Source organism: Enoplosus armatus, chromosome 9, assembly GCF_043641665.1.
Source record: "Enoplosus armatus isolate fEnoArm2 chromosome 9, fEnoArm2.hap1, whole genome shotgun sequence".
Lineage (NCBI taxonomy): Eukaryota > Metazoa > Chordata > Actinopteri > Centrarchiformes > Enoplosidae > Enoplosus > Enoplosus armatus.
In genome coordinates, this window is record NC_092188.1 from 15,344,185 (window position 1) to 15,361,759 (window position 17,575).

General features: G+C 40.3%; 2 protein-coding genes across 2 annotated transcripts in view; one reads left to right on the forward strand and one right to left on the reverse strand.

The window, feature by feature from the left end:
- Nucleotides 1–5,929, forward strand: part of col14a1a (collagen, type XIV, alpha 1a) — a 116,664-nt gene extending 110,735 nt beyond the window's left edge. Inside the window, exons 45-47 of the mRNA XM_070911491.1 lie at nucleotides 364–441; nucleotides 1,467–1,622; nucleotides 5,607–5,929. Coding sequence (XP_070767592.1) covers nucleotides 364–441; nucleotides 1,467–1,622; nucleotides 5,607–5,929 — 557 coding nt within the window. The remainder of the gene's footprint in view (nucleotides 1–363; nucleotides 442–1,466; nucleotides 1,623–5,606) is intronic.
- A 1,298-nt stretch (nucleotides 5,930–7,227) lies between these two features.
- On the reverse strand, nucleotides 7,228–17,437 carry mrpl13 (mitochondrial ribosomal protein L13). Its single transcript, XM_070912128.1, has 7 exons — nucleotides 17,341–17,437; nucleotides 16,508–16,631; nucleotides 16,015–16,108; nucleotides 15,462–15,522; nucleotides 13,507–13,593; nucleotides 11,543–11,664; nucleotides 7,228–7,974 (listed from the first exon to the last, which is right to left on the reverse strand). Exons 1-7 carry the CDS (start codon nucleotides 17,365–17,367, stop codon nucleotides 7,950–7,952), a joined length of 540 nt encoding a protein of 179 aa, XP_070768229.1. The 5' UTR covers nucleotides 17,368–17,437; the 3' UTR covers nucleotides 7,228–7,949.
- Between the last annotated feature and the right edge of the window lie 138 nt (nucleotides 17,438–17,575).

Genomic DNA, 17,575 nt, shown 5'->3' on the forward strand with positions numbered 1-17,575 from the left:
CCTCAAACAGTTACTTAAATGAAACCATGTGAGAAGAGGGGAAATCTCCCTCTGATGGAGATGCTAATAACCGATGTACACCTAAAGGTTGGAATCTCAGTTTAATCTTTAATAAGCTTATAAAATGCAATGCATTTCTGAAGTCTTTAACTATAGCTGTAAGATAAGCAGAGGAAAAAGTGCAATATTCCTCTCTGAAATGTAGCGCCGTAGAAGTAGAGAAGTAGTAGAAAGACAAAATGTACTTGAGTAAATGTACTTTCCACCACTGGGATAGTTAATATTGCAAATAAACCTTTAAAAAAGAGCAAAAGTTCGACTTGAGTTTAATGTTTAATCTCTTTGAACTGTGTGTGTTTCCAGGTCTGTCGGGGGAGAAGGGAGAGAGGGGGAATCCAGGGGTTGGGAGTCAGGGACCTCGAGGACCACCCGGACCCCCAGGTGAGATACATACATGTACACAGTCCTGGGGGCGCTTGATAAGCTAAACCAACTGAATCCACTCTCTCCAGTCTCAATGCTCAGATAACAATATGAGGAGCTGTAGCTGCTTCAAAATAGGATATTTTAGCATTGTTCTATTCCTGAACATTAGTTTTAGGTGTTTTCCGACTGCAAGCCGGAGCGAGCTATGTGGGATATTTTTCATTGTGTTTCCTCTGAACACAACCAAAAATGTTTCAAATATTGAAGCAGTGGAACAGCACAGATACTTAATGGATCTGCTTTACTCTCTGCTAAATCTCTGAGGAAAGCAAGCGGACATTTTGGACCATGAATATAATTCTCTGTATTGATTTCCCCGTGCGCTGTGTGGAGTTTGAGGTTTGTGTTATGAAAATGTGTCAGCGCTGGGATTTTCTGTTTACTGTTGTGCGATCAATACTCACAGAACAAGCTGACAAAACTCCCCGGAAACTTTTCTGTGATCAGATAACTTCCCAAACTTCAATATATGCAGAAGAAAATCTTTTCTGAGAGGAAGGTATAGAGGAGAGCTCTCCGTCTTCATCCGCTGTGCTTTTCTGGAATATTTGTGGGATGATAATTTTAGCACTTGGCAAATGGCGCGCTCTCCTCAAAATATTGATTTCATATTTCTGCTGACTGCTGAAGTGAATCCTGATGGAGCCGTTTCTCTTGTGTAAACAGAAAACAGAAGCCTCTGGCTGAATTTTAGCTAAGAACTCTGTTGTTCCTGCTCCTGCCCTCAGGACATTCACTATCATCTCCCTCATCCAGTAATGTCATTTCTGTCATGTTGTCACAGCAGCGGAAAGAAGGATTTGGAAGAAATTGAAGAGGTGATAGCACAGTGGCATGTGTACCCTCAATGGCACATTCTCAGTTTATTTTCCTCCCTCCCACCAGGTGTCATGCTGCCGGAGTACTTTTCCCAAATGTTTATTGACGAGTGACTTTGTGTATTCGCACATCTTTAACACAGTCTCTTCCTCCATCCTCAGGCTTGCCTGGTGAGGGACGGACAGGCAGCCAGGGTCCCCCTGGTCGGCCTGGTAACCCGGGGACACCGGGGAGGTCGGGGAATCCTGGTAGTACAGGACCAGCTGGCCCACCAGGATACTGTGACCAGAACTCCTGTCTGGGGTACAACGTCGGAGGTAAACATCATTCAGCTGTTGTTTAAGCTTTGGTAACACTTTACTTTAGCCTTTATAAGCAGTATACATCCATTTCATCAATGGTTTATAACACACTATAATGTAGCTGCTGTTTTTTATTTGAAGTGTAATGTATAGTATTTGTCAACAATTACAACTTCTCCTATGAAGACATATTTTATATTGACTCAACCATGTGTAGTGTGGTAGTTGTTGACAAATACATTAATACTTATATCTGCTTACAACTACTTTATAGTGTGTTTAAAACCATTTATTAAATATTTATATACTGCACCTGGTGGCTTGCAGTACCAGGAGGAAAAATGTGGAGTGAAAGTGGAATGATGCTTGCAGGCTATCATCATTTATTCAAAAAACAAAACATGTCAAGTACAAGATGGACAGATTTCTGACAGGGAAGACAAGAAAAACAGGTGATGCTCATCAAGCAAATGAAGAAGCCATCTTGCTCTTAACTAAAACAGTTTGAACAAAGTTCCGCTGGCATTTTTCAGTTGCACAACAGAAATGAATGAAAAACGTTCTTGACAATCCTGTTGTTATTTAGATTTCTCTCAGCTTCCAAAAGGAGGCTTGACAGAAAAGGTTTAGGAACCACTTGTAGACAAATGAACACTAAACCACACATGTACACTGAAGGTCAGGTTCTGGGAATTGAAACAAAAATAACATTTTGACTGGAATATTTTCCCAAACGTAGTCAAAACACAAAATATCCAGACTTTACGAAAACATTCTCTGCTGTTTATTTAGACCTTATTTATCCTGATTTGTCCTTTTGAAACTGAGCATTAACTTTATTCTGTCATTTTACTCTTTCATAATACTGTTACCACAGAGCAACCATCAGCGTTACTACTAAAGAATGAATTCAGACATTTGGTTGTTTTATTTTTAATATTTGCTAATGTATTGACACAAACAGCTTAAACAGTCTAACCCTGCCCACTCTCTACACTATATAAAGCATTTTTATATGTATAAAACATTGAAATATTGTTTTCACAGTAACAGCCGGCTCTGAGATACTGTAGTTATTGTCCGCATAAAGCTTCAGAGAATTGGAGAGTAATCTGGCTTTTATGGTTGTTCCACTGTGAAGTTTATACATTCATGTCCACACTGATGGATTACCAAGTTAACTGTGTCACTCACCGAAGCTATTTGTCTGTGTTGAGATCTAATAAAATATGCTGTTACACACACACACACACACACACACACACACACACTGGGCATCTTTGAATATCCACACTGATGAGGACCTTACAGAGTTTTATGGGTCCATTGTCTCAGCTACAACGTTACACGTTTAACAGCTTCTGACGAGTCGTCTTAAAGAAATATCATCTGCTAAAAGTAGCTGATGGATGAGACATTACTTCATCCATCAAACTGGATTTATTTTATATTAATGGATTCCAGTCAGAATGTTTTTTTTAAACTTAAAAGAGTCTTTCCTGTTATTCTCAACCATGCAAGGATGAAATGCAGCCTCCCTGACCACTTAAAAGGAAAACTGCAATTATAAAATAATAAAAGTATGTGGAGTAGTTTTGTTCCTTTCACAGCAGCTAGATTTTGACCTTAAATTTGTCATTGTGACTTTTAAAAGGGATAGTTCAGTTTACTAATATTTTTCCTACCTATCCAAACCCATTATTGGCTTTGTTTTAGATTTCCTGAATGCAGTTTAAAGCTGTGTGAACAACGAGGTTAGTCTATCACAGCTCAATTACTCAAGTCAAGAGGATCAGGGTCTAACGTTCTGTAGTCAAGCATTAACAGCTTCCTAAATGTTTTCATGAGTACAGAAAAAATCCCTACAAGGTTACATTATTATTTTTTTTAATCAATGTTTCCACTGGCTGTGAGCAAACAAATAGATTATAAACATAATATATATATGTATAATTTAACTTCTTATTTAAGAAATAAATCAGTTTAAATCACTGCATGCAGTTGAATTAATTATCCCTCTTTGGCAAACGATAAAGGTGCATTTCCCCTCATTTTTCAGAGAGGCTGCTACTTCCCAAAGACAGTTGAGATAAGCTATACTAAATTCTGCGTTAAGCGCATCTTGGAGCTGTATGCAGATACATAAAAATTGCATCTATGATCATATATCATTAGCTGATCATACAGACTCATGTCTGTCCATTAAATATAAGGTACAGCCAGCAGCCGGCTAGCTTTGCTTAGGATATAGACTGAAAAAAAGGGGGAAACAGCAGCTACCCTGGCTCCCGGCCAGGCACACAACCCCCCCATCAAAACGTTTAAACTGTTTTTGTACGGATTAAACAAACAAGATACATGTTCATTAGTGAGCCTTGGAGGCGCTGGTAGGCTGATTTTTTAACCTTTGGACAAAGCCAGACCAGCTGTAAAAAAAAAATGGCTGGTTTGATTCACTCTCAAGGCATGTTTTTCTTGGTATACTCACTCTCGAACTGCTGTTGTCTGTGTTAGATCTCTATTTCTCTTTCTTTACATGAGAAAGCACAAATAAAGATTTCTGACACATTTTCCCTCTTTCCAAACATTTTATATGAATGTCTTTATATTCATTGTAAGAATTACTCAGGGTGTGTGTGATTTCTTCCTCTAAAAGACAGAAGCAGATTTTTCTACCTCCAACACCACAACAGCTGGGGAGGTTCTGTTCGTGCGGTTTGAGAGGTTTAACTCTTTGGTGTAGTTGGGTTTTCCCTCCTGATATGAAGTAACATCTTCTCTCTGACTCTTTTTTTCTCCTCCCTGTGTTCCCCTCCCTCCCTCTGTCTCTTCCTCTTTCTGACTGAAGTTCAACAGGACTATAGGAATGATTACTGAGGAGCATTCTCCAACCGTCCTCCTCTCCTCCTCCTCCTCCTCCTACTCTTCCTCCTCCTCCACCACCACCCTGTACATAAGGCTAGAAACTGAGGAAATTTGATAAATTAAATTATTCCCTCAAGGCCTCCATATTTCTTGGAATGGATAATTACTCCTGACCCGGGTGTTTAACCTCTAATCCCTGCAGCAGCGGTTTTTAAATTTTGTTTCTCTAGAGTTTCTTTTTAGAAATTAGTCATTTTTGAAGGACCTTCTGTAAAATTATCTGAATTAGCCTGAAAAGTTTTATTCACCCATTTAAAGTTAAAAAGCAAGGTTTCTCCATAATAGAACATGTGATTTTAGGCAGCTTTGTGCCCTCACTTCTATCTGGTTTTTAGAAACATAATTCACACCAGACTTTCAGTCTTTATGCACATGACGCTCTGTGATTCCTTAATATGAGTAGAACCTGGATTCATTTCTACCATCAGTAAACTTCCTGAATAGAATTGGATCGTTAATCTGGCTGCTTCATCATTTGACAGTCTCAGAGACAAAAATGGGTTAGTTTACCTTCCCACAAGACAAAAACAAAACCCCTTAACGATGCTGCGATGAGCACCACCACTGATCCCGGTGCCATCTGTCAACAAATACTCGTGTGCACAATGCTTTGCTGCAGCAGCCTCCGCTTCAAGCTCAAATCTTTTCAAAGCTAATCTCATCTTTCAAAGCCTGATGAATCAGCTAAATAGCAATGAATTGCTTTGATGCTGATTGGCTGCATTCATTACTGATCAACCCCTCTATCTGTACATCTCATATACTGTAAGCTGGGCAGAAAATCTAAATTTTACCCCTTACTTTACGTGACCCAGATGTGATCTTTTTATTTGTGGAAAAACAAACTGGGGTAGAAACCAGACTTTTCTTCAGTTTCATTAACCCACTTCCTCATTAACCCAATCTTTCGGACACTATCGCTGGTCCCAGCTGGTGGCATTTAAGGTGGTTGTAGTGCCAAAGTCAGCCTTAACTTCACTCCATGCTCACCCATTGGTGGTGGTAGTTTTTTGTTGGCTGCGGTGATCCAGAAACATTCACTCAAACTGACCCTGAATATTCCCACAACCCCAGTCCAACCCCTGCCTCACGGCGGCTACCAGCCCTACAACCAGCCCTACAACCAGCCCTACAACCCTGCTGCAGTGGCTTACAACAACGACCAAGGAGGCGAAGATGAGGAGGAGGAGGAGGAGGGAGAGGAAGAGCAGGACCCCTATTACCGTGGTTACCCCCCTCAGTACTACCCCCAACAGCCCTCCCTACTGGCCCGTGGCCACCATGGTTACCGCTCGAGCCCCACCCACTCTGAGGACACGGAGCTGAGGTCGCCGGGCGTCGCCAGGAGGTTTCCGCGTGACACCGTCATAGAGGAGAGTGAGGAGGGAGGACTTTAGAGGAAGGATGGACTCACCTAAAGTGCTTGAGCCCTGCACGCCACCACACACACATGCAATTCGTCCCACATCTGAAACTGTGGCGAGAACCCCCCCCTCCCTGTGTATCCAGTGGTTTTCTCCCCCAGATGAAACAATGTAAATAGCTCTGTGGACTCTTGTACGATATCTCTATAAAAGGGGGGTCCGAAAAGTGCCTGATCTATGTTAGCATCGTCCAGTGGTAATGTAAAGGTAAGACCTGTTTCCTCCCATCTCACAGCTGATTTCAGGACTGAGCCCTTCTTTTCGTGTGAAGCTGCATGTCTCCTTTGAGCCAACCATTGAGTGTGTAACTGGACACATGCATCTTGTTTTGGTTGTGTGTAACTAGCTAGATTATTTTACAATTCAAAATCGTGGACAATGAGCCGTCACCATTTGTACAGGCTGCTTTTTATAATGATGAATCACGACTCCCCCACGTCCATGCTGTCTTTATTTCAGTGTGTAAAGGAATATTGAAATGTTTTTGAAGTGATTTTCTCCATACAGTATTGTGTTTGCTTCTTTTTTTTTTTTTTACCAACTATTAATGGAGTTAATCCCCCTAAATTGACTATAGAAGCATCAAATTTCTGTTAAATTTTACCTCAACACTGTGGAACACGATCAAATGTATTTTTTTAAATTATAATTTTCATTCAGACAAAATCTGGCTACCACTACTTTTTTTTCCCATTCTGTTGCTACAAAGATGGACCAGGTCTGTTGTGGGTTTTAATACTCAGACTTCTGGTGAATTTAGAAGACAAATGTGTGTTGTTTGTGTCTCGTATCTTGTGCTGCAGCCTCAGTTTGTTTCGTTTGTTGTTCTTATGCAAAGATGGGCCTGCTCACTGGTTGACCTCTGACCTCTTGCTGGAATGAGACCTGGATCCAGTTACTTTCGAAACAGTCAGTTGCCTCTCGTTGCAACCAATATGGACTGAACCACAAGTTTAAACTTTACCCGCACTGCAGTCTAAAAAAACAAGCACTGAAGTCACTAAAAGTTAAGCTGTGAGCTGGCCCTGGTCTATTTAAGATTTAAACTGTCGACCTTGAACAGTTTTAATAAGGAATGTGTGTCACCACCACGCCCCTTAGTACAATATGAACTTATTTATTTTATATTTTGTTTGCTTTTATAACCAATAAATCTGTAATGAGACTATACAGTTGTGTTTTAGGTTATTTGTTGAACTTTTATGCATGAAAAGGTCAAACTTTCACAAGACTTCACAACATTTACATAAAAACTACTTGAAGAGAACAGGTTTGTTAAATTGTTTATTAGCCTGTTTTACAACTCACATAAACAGATTCATACTTTAACAACACTGGTGGAATTTCTTACACACCGACAAGACAAAAAGCTCAGGATTTCCCCGACCACATTTTCTACTGAAACCACCCTGATGGCCTGAATGTTGTCATAGTAACACATTAATTGGTTTCACCATGAACCCAGACCTTCAAAGGCAGGATCAGCTCTAACAGATGTCATTTTTTTATGGGCCAGATCTGATCGTTTCATGGTCGTATAATCAGAGGAAAACCCACAGAACCTGATTTTCTCTGATCAGAGCTGAGCCACTTGGTGGAATCTCAAGCTGTCACTGGATAATTCAGCTCTGCTGTCGAGGGGTAACACAACTGGCAGAGAGGTGTATTGTTTATAGAGTAGCACAGTGTTTGTGTTGATGATGTTGGTTATGACTTAGCAGTGCTTTGGTAAAGTCCAGTCGAGCCTTGATACCACTGCTGTTTCCTGAATTTGCACAAAATCTGACTTTGTTCTTGTAATGTTTCATCTGAACAGAGAAAACCAGTTTAGCGTGTTTTAAAAACAGATAGCATCTTGGAGTAAATCCTATAAAAAGTCCTCTGATTCTTACAATACCTTGTGTCATAATATAACAGAGGAATCTGTTGCTTTCAGTGTAGAGGTGATGTGAAAAAAACTTTTTAGCTTTGGTCACGTCGGGCAGCCTCGATTTCATTTCATCTTGTAGTCTTCAGGTCTGTGGAGAAAACACAAGACAACACATTAGTATGGGGAGGCATGAAAGTCTGGTAAAAGAACCCATTACAAGGAAAAACATGGCGAGAAAGTGACGGATGAGAAACCAGAAAGATCTTATCGTTTTTTTTTCTTTTCAAAATGAAACCAGACACAGTATCCTCTTTTTGTGTTTTTTTCCCTTTAATTTTGAGCAGAGAGTGCAGCAGGCAGATATTATCAGGGCATGCTGTATTGGTTTTGATACAAAGTACAAAAAATGTTATCAATTGTAATAGCTCTGCTATCAACTATGGCGGTATGTTTATGTTGTTGATTTTCTGTCTGAGCAGTGTGTGTGTTGTGTGGGCAGGGAGGAAGGGAGTCGCATATCCAATAATGATCTTTTGCCTCTGCTCCAAGGTTTTCTGAGAGAATATTAACTATGTGTTTAATAAAGGGCAATGATTGAATCGCCCTCGATGACCTCAACCCCATCTCCTCTGAGACACACACACACACACACACACATATATTTGATCAGTAAAATGAATAAGACAGTGTGAGTGAATATTAACTAGGCTAAGGCCCATCTCTTAAATAAACTGGGATTAGCTTGACCTTGACGCCCACACAGCGACAGGCCTGAGCACGCGCACCGATTGGCTGAGGAGATTGGGCCAGTAAACAATAAGAAGTGGCTCATTCATCACTGTGCGCGTGCACACACTCTGACAGCAGTGCCTAACGTAACACTGACATGCTGTACGAGTGTGTACAAGGAACACAAACAAACACACAGAGGACAGTGACTGAATGAAAACTGTTTTTGGATCAGAGCCCTCTGTGTAGATTCAGTGTCACTACTTTCACTTTATCCAACTTCATCTGGTACTTGAACCAAACATAACCCACATTTGGTCTGAAAATTTGGAGGGTTTACCACGTCAGAGTCATCGAAATAGTTTCAGGATTGTAGTAAAGTGCTGTTTGTAGGAAGGGTCAGTCTACTCAAATTACAACCAAACATTATCTCAATTGCCTCTTGTGGTAACTAGCTATGCAGATTTGGTTTTTGTTGCCCCAAAATAATGGAGGTGAATGGAATTGTGTTGTGGTGCTTCACAGCTTTGAAATATTGCATTTGACAACAGCAGCGTTGTTTCAAGAAACATTGTCAATGTCCCTGTTGCACTGGATATTCCACAGAACACGCTGTCCACTGGTTTCATTGGGACTATTTCTTTAGTAGAAAGTCCAATGAAAACAGTTTACAGTGAGGTTTTGGATTTTCCAGTGATTTATTGAAAGACATGTTAGTGTTTGATCTTTCAAACGTCATTTTTAAATACTTTCAGTACCATAAACAGACCTCTATTCACCTCCATTGTATTGGTATGGAGACAGACATTTCAAAGACATAATTATGTGCATGGCTGGATACCTTTTAGAGATACAAAAATAGAGGGTTTCTTTTGTAATTTGGGTGATCTGACTCTTTAATAACTTGACGTGTGTCCTAGTATCCTGCTACTCATTCCATCCACATTGTAATTGTTTTAAGCCAAGCAAAGCAAAAACAACTCCACAGACTAGCACATACACCACATTAATGACGACGTTAAGAAAGCTGCATGATTGTGTTCCACAGTAGTTAAATGGGTGGTTACTGTGTGAAATAGATGAAGTGTACTGACTGCAGTAACGACAGTGTTACTGTGTGTTACACTGTGATGCAGCTAAAAGTTGAGCAACATTGATCTTTTTCCCACGAGCTCACCAACAGCCACAACCTCTGAGCAGTTAAAATAAAGATGACCAGCGGACTTGGGTGCTGAGCCACTGCTTCTGCTGATGAAGAGGAGCAACCCTGACCTGGATAAACAGCTGGACGTTGAAGCTTAGTGCTGAGCAGGGCGGAAGAGAGAATGCTCTCAGTTAACCTGTCAGGATGATGTTTACTGCAGGTGAGGTGCAACAGGACAACTATATCGTGACAGAAAACCACAGGTCATAATGTCAGTCTAATCTCCATGCAGAAAAGACTTTACTGAAAAATCCATGAATATCATTATGGCAAGTAGCAGATGCTCTCTCACACCCGCAGAGAAACCTTGTATGTCCAAACGGTCAGGAAGGGGTGGAAAACAGTTGACTTTTCACCACATGTGTTTGTGACATTTTAGCATTTATATTCAAAGGTTTGGCACCTAGACCAGGAAGAAAAAAAAATGAAATATTTGCTGCTGACACACAGTTAAGAGTACAAGCCAAGCGTCCTGTTATGTTGCAGTACCCTTCAGATTTATGTTGTTTGATAGTAGCATAATGTAGTAGTACAATGGCCTTAATTTATGAAGCTTTTCAGGGAAGCTCACAAGGCACTCTAGCATGCAACCATCAGAGCAAAACACACGCCACAAAAACTTATGTACAGTAAATAAAAATGTCAACTTGGGGGAAAAAAGGTCATATATTTAGGTACTAGAGCTGTGTGCTAGTCCCTTAACTGAAGTCACACAGGAGCACACATCATGCAGGTCTTTAACCTTAGAGAGTCTATAAAGATGAATCAGGCGGCTGCTCGTCCAACGGACGGTCCTTGTTCTCTGTGAGTCACGTCACACACTGACAGCTCTTTGTTGGCTGACAATCATTCACACCACAGCCACATGTGTTCGTAGTTACAATGAAAAATGTTGCATCTTATTTTTTCCTGCTTGAGTGAAAAGTGTCTAAGAGTCAAACTGGCCACAAAAAAGGGGGGGGGGGGGCAAGCTTTTCAATTGGATCCATTCATGCATACGTTGCTTAGTGAGACCATGAAAATAACGCAGAGCTGCGTAAAAGCGCCTGCACTGTTCACTGCTGACGAGGTCTGAGGAGGCCGAGGCAATATGCGAGTATTCAATCTCAAGTATTCATTAACATAGAGTGTACTGCGCTGGTTAAAGGACACGCCACCTACTGTGCTTCTCCTCTAAAGTCAAGTTCACCATTTTGTTGCTTTCCTTCACCATCAATTTTTAAAACTATGTCTTTTGAATGCAAAATACAAAAATGTATACATTTATCATTTTGAAGTGTCTGAAATCAATTATTTTTACAGATATAACCGCATGTCTAACCGCAACATCCCAAACAATCAAAGGATGTAACCTAATGCTGCAAACTACTGTAGCTCAAAGGTACAGTGATTGGTATACACAAAGAGGGTATGACAAGTAGCAATATGAGATGGTACTCTGATCACCATCGCCCCCTTGTGGCTGATCCTCATCAGCACAAGACAAAAATATGACAAAAAAGGACAAAAAGATGAGGAAATGATTCCCAAGCAAGGAACTTTAAAAAGTTAAAATTTAAAAAAGCCATTTGAAGGTAGAGGTCAGGGGTTAGCATTAGCATAAACGTTAAAATGTGTCATTTTCTGTTTGGTTCAGTCAACTGAATACAAATAGCGCTAAATAGTGAGTATGAGTCAATGTGTATTTTCTCTGCAGGAGATGCTTTATGTTACATGTCACCTTGCAGTAACTGACCCACAAACGTTAAAAACACTTCTGTAAGAACTGCTTGTTTGTACATACGGTGTCCACAGCTTGGGGAAGGCGTCTATTTCCTCCTGTGAGTACTCGTTGAGTTTCTTGGGGACTTCTCTGGGTTGAGGCAGCTCCTCCGTCAGGTTGGCTCGGATGTCTTCTGGCAGCTCCTAGTGAGGGGTGCACAGACATTGAAATCAAAAAACGTAGGCAGGACAAGAAATTCAAAGAGAAAAGAAGGACATAAAAGAAGAAAGAGGAGGTGACATGAAAAAGAAGGTAAGAATAAAGAAGGAGTTACCATTTACACCCCAAAAGCAGCTCAAATATTTTACTCAAAGACTTGAAAGAAGCTTTAGGTCTATCTATCTCCAGCACTGACAGTCATTGTCATTAATATTCATTACAGGTGGGTGTGTGCCTACAGGTTCATTAAAGGAGCTCCGTATAGTTCAGACTAAAAGACCAAAATAGTGATTAAAAAAAAACAACAAACTTTCCAAAATATTTTGTTCTGAATTGCAGATGGGACTGCAGACATTCACAAGGCTCACGTCCATCTGCTTGTAATTAGGGACGGACACTGCACAGCATCAATTCTGATGGTGGACATCGAGCCAGGACCAAAGTAAAAGACATGTCTCTGACTTTCCTCACTTCTACATTCTGACACCAAAGACCTCATGTAACTCATTATAAGTCAAAACTCAAATATCTGATTTTCTTCCTTTGTCACACATTCCTGGAATTAATGATGTTCTCTCGCACGGATAAAAATTACACCCAGTTAATATTTGGGCCGGCCGCCCAGGTCAATTAGCAGCCTGTCGAGCACTTTTTTGTTTCAATTCATTTCAGAAGCTGTGATGTGTGACGCTGGCATTTCTCGCCAACAGAATTTTAAAACAATCACGATTGTAATGCTACCAAAGGCCAAAAGCGCCGTCTGTGAACTGCAGTGACCATAATTCAATGCTCAAATGACGCAATGCAAGTTTTCTGTTTTGAATCAAGGAGTGAGAGGAGACAGATTGATACACTGATGGAAACATATTAGTCACCCAATGGTACAATGTGATCAGTGCAGTGTTCATTTTTCTTTTTTTTGGCCACTTGGAGGCAACGGAACAACACAATGGGGGAAAACACAAAGCACAATATTGATGCTAACCATCAGTTGCTTATTTACACATCCAGCAGCCACAAAGCAACATCTGTATTCATCTGGAGTCGTGTTTCTGGCCACCTTACGAATGTAAGTCCAATATGCACTCTCTTTTGGTCTCTACCAACTCCTGAGCGAAATATCTGGCTCTTTAGTTGCTAAATGCTCCACAATGTTCATCAGCTAGTCGATAACTGTGTCTGTCTGCCGTTTGGTACTGAGCAGGTAGTGTACAGTGGGTTTTGAAAGCTGAAAAGAAGGTCATGAGAGCAGTGAGAGTGAACCAAAACTGTAAAGCTGAGGGCTGTAAAACCAAAACAAAGAGCTAAAAGATGTTAAATTGCTCCGTAGAGCCGAGGGGAACTGCAGAGTTGGGTGGTCATTCTCTGTGGGTTTGTCACTATGAGTGACCACTTTCACATAGACACAGTCATTTGACCTATTAATAATATACAAATATTGACTGATACACCTTTATGCTATAAAAGAGTGAAAGTAGCCTCACAACCAGTGGGAAACACTGCCATCTCATTGTCCACTCAAACACACCCAGCTGAGAAAATGTAGGTGAAGAAAGAGACTAATACTCTTCTCCATCAAAGGAAACAGTCGTGTTGAACTACATATATTAATTTTATAGTAATTAACTGATATTAGTTCTAAAGGTGACCTGGATGAAGGATGATTAAAACTGTCTCATTCCTTTGTGTCAGTATCTGCAAAATGAGATCAGTGCACCCCTTCTCATAACGTGCCCTCTTCCCGATTGTCCTTAATAAGCCTGGACGATAAGAGCGGCTGCGTGAAGACTCATCAGCTCGGAGAGGGGAGGAGACACTGGACTTACGTCTTCAGGAAAGATGTGTAATCGCTGCATCATGGTGCGTCGGTGCAGATTCCGGGGCAGCATGCCGTAAACCGCTAACTTCACAATCTGGTGAGAAGAAGCACATTGAAAAGGTTGACATACAATTTGCTCACTGTTTCTTGTAAAAAAAAAAGCCTATAGCAACCATACATACTTCTTTCCCACTTTTTCTTACATTTGCTTCCAAATTCATGTTTCTCGACGTGAGGCTGGTTGCACAAATGTGAATTCGACTTGGAGAGAGTTACTGGACTGAGACATTCGACAGAAATATTGGAGAGAGATGTTGGACAGAGGCAGTGCTGACAAATCATTCATCTGTCCAATTCTATTTCTCCCTCTTCGCCCGCCAACTCCAAACCTCATTTTAACTAAACCACCATCAGGACACACGCCTGTGGTCACCAGCTGGACTAAAACCTGCACCAGCAAAGAGCCAACAGCAGAGTAAACGTCTCTCCTGGTTTTGTTAACTACAGATTGAAAACCAGTACAGGTCATTCACCCACTTTTAGTGAGTCCCACACAAGTTTAAACCCTCCCTGTGTTCCTCTGATTAGTCTGAATAGAAATTATGCATGTTGTACAACGCGGATCAAGTTGAGGAAAATGAAGCAATAGATCATAACCTGATGTAACAATAAACAAATATGATATTAGTCAAATATATCTCAGCGCAATGCACGTGAAGGCTTAATGGGATCATCATGGTCCCTTTTTAAAAATGACTACAATATCCTTATCTGTGGTAAAAACAAACCTAACACAATGCTTCATGTTAGTGGATATGAGCCACAAGAGCAGCACCTTGAGCCCGCTGTGAGATGTAAATCAAAATATTAAAAGATACATAAAACTGAATGGAAACCACACTAACCACACAAGTGTTATCTTATGCATTTGTCAATGTCAACAAATCTCATGAAAACACCAAAACCAACAATGTGTTCTTCCAGCTTCCAGTTCACTACCCTGTCTGTGGCACTCAACCCCAAGCCTATTCACTGCTACGGAAAGTGTACATTTTTAAAAACGGGTCACAAATATATAGTTTAATGATTTTTTTTAAAAGGCTCAAAAATTGTCTAAAACAACATTACTCCAACAGGAGTAAATAGTGCATTTGTGAGGGACTATTTTGTGGTGCGGATTAATGCACATTTGGTGTTTTTATTTGTATTTGCGTGTGGTGTGTGTGGGATTGACTTATAAACTACAGTGTCCATGTTCATCACACTGGTGACACACCTAGTTAATTAAACAGACAACAATGAAAGACTATGGCACAGAGCCTAATAAGCTACATCAGGCGATGGCAATACAGGAAATACTCCATACTACTTTTCAATACATTGTTGGTTTTGGTTTTTCATGGGATTTGTTGACAATATGAAAAATGCACACCATCGCCAGACTTATTCTTTAAGATCATGAGTTGTTTCTCACTCTTGTAACAAAGCCTCCATGTTTTGTATCAAAGAAGTCGATAGCCAAGTACAGTATGTAGGTCACACCAAGTTCTGCATGTAATCATCAATCATATGTGTGTAACCCTGAAACCATGAATATGTAACACGACCAAAATCCCAGGAATTATCCGTGGACTGACATTCTCGTATGGAGTTTCAGAATACACCAAACACCACCATCACCAGCACAAATCCACTGCTATGTAATCCCTGTTCTCTGCACTTCACATTAATATGCACGAGCAGCACATACGAAGGGATAAATGCCAAACCACGAAATTCCTACTCTGCACAGCATGAGGCAGACAGATATTTGACTAATCTCCGAGAATGGGGGTTAATTCATACATACAGTATAATAAATATCCATGGTGTAAGGTATGTGGCGGCAGGATATTTGAGATTTTCGAATTCTCTCTAAATAATAATTTAAAAAAAGGGAGAATACTGATTGACGACACTTACAGCTTTTGGGTCTTTGTGATGCAGCTGGGCAGCTGTGAGTTGTTTGAATCCACCTGGATACCTTTGGAAATAAAGACAAGCTAAGTGAGTCCTTGTTGTGCATGACAAACTAAACTTAAGAGTATCTTGGCTTTCGACAAACATGTATCAGATGATATGAGACCATGGAACATCCCTGAAATGTCTCTTGTATTCCGTTTACATCTAAAAATAAAAGCATGCACATATAACAGACAAGACATCTTCTACAAAACACAATTGATGAATATATTAAAGAGCGTTCTGTTCTTTAATCTGCACTTCTAATCAAATACATTTTCTTTTTTATACAAAGGAAATTCATTAGCCACTTGTATGAAATGGGACTGCATTTTAATGACTTTCAGCAGTTACAGTATCTAATGCAGACCTCACTCTGTGCCCTTTTAAAGTGCAATATTACAAGCAAACCTGAGAGAAATACCAACCACCCCCATTCTCTAATGTACGAATGAAACACAGAAGAAAAAGAGACAGGGAAAGTGGAGTATCATATAAGGCAGTATGGACTTACCCCGTGTGTGATGAGTAGACTTTCTGCTCCCATTTGTTTCCAGAGAAAGCTATGTTTTTGGAGTTAATTACTACTACATGGTCACCACAGTCACCTGCGAAGATGTTCAAGATGTTTGTTTTCAGGCTTACTGCTATGTTAAAAATGATGAAAAGCTATAACTGACTATTTCAACATAGAGACAGACTGGTACAGACACATGGCATGTCATTGATAACAACAGCTAGGTTGCTAAAAAGACTAATCTTCCATGAAACAATGTGTATTCTGAGAATGTCACTTTATTAAGTAAGACGGAAAAAAAATAATTCATAAGGTTTATCCCCTACTGCCATCGTGTGGACGATCTACGCAACAACAACAACCTTAAACTAAGAGTGGCTGGTTGTTTCATGACAGAAAAAAATAGTTTATACGGAGTGTATGTTTAAGTTATAAAGTTACTCATGACTTTATATGTGTGTGGTCAGTGACAAATTGGACTCCTACTCACTCAGGGCATGGTAGATAGGTTTGTGTTTCCCCTGTAATCTAACAGAACACATGGACGCAATCTTCCCAGGAGGCTGCATCCTGGCATCGATCAGGAACCAGGATCGAGCGAAGGTCGCCCATTGCTGAAATAAAAAAAAAAGAGAGAGAAAGATTGGGCTAAATAAACTGACTGTCAAGGGGCCATCACAGGTTTATTGGTATGAGAAACGAAACAGACCTGCATTTTCACAGAAGATATGTTGACATATCACCATAGAAAAGCACAGGTGTCGATAATAAAATTAATGATGACTGAATTCCATTTAGCTGCTTCAGTTTCAGGGTCTTGGTGTTGTGCATGCTCGCTCACTGTCACGCTGTTAGGACTTACTCTTGAATACAACACGGCCATCGTTCATGTTATTAGTAACACCTGTGCTTTTTCTACAATACAAAGTCAAAATGTCTGCTATGAAAAAGGTATTAGCCTCGGTGGCAACTTGTTTCTAAGTTTGAAGCTATTTATCAGACAGACAGGACACTTCCAATAATGAAATTTTGACAGGGTGACATTAAGACGTTGTGTGAACGTTTACAGGGGCTGGCAATAAATAATATTGGGCTTACGGTTATAATGCTGATTGTAAACAATAGCGTTAGGCTACAACAACGTCTTGGGTATTTCTTTAACTGCTGAGGGCAGTACGCTAGTTACATTACTGACCGTTACAATAATATCCGTGGCTAGCTCGTTAGCTAACGGCTTATTGTGTGACTAACATTAATCTAAACATAATGATCACACTGTGAGATAAAAAGATAGATAATGTAATGTATACTGTGTATGGTTACCTGGGCAGATCTGGAGAAACTTGACATTTCGATGGCACTACCAGCACATCCTCAAAACATTTGACCCTCAACGTGAGTGGCGGTCCGTTTGGTAAACTTACTCGGTTGAAACAATATTTGAGACTTCACTATTCCTACGTTGTAGGTTTATCTATATTCAGCCCATGTAGCAAAATGTAGAGTAATTTTGTGGCTATGCTCGTGTTGAAAGTTAACATATCCCAACGACAACCTC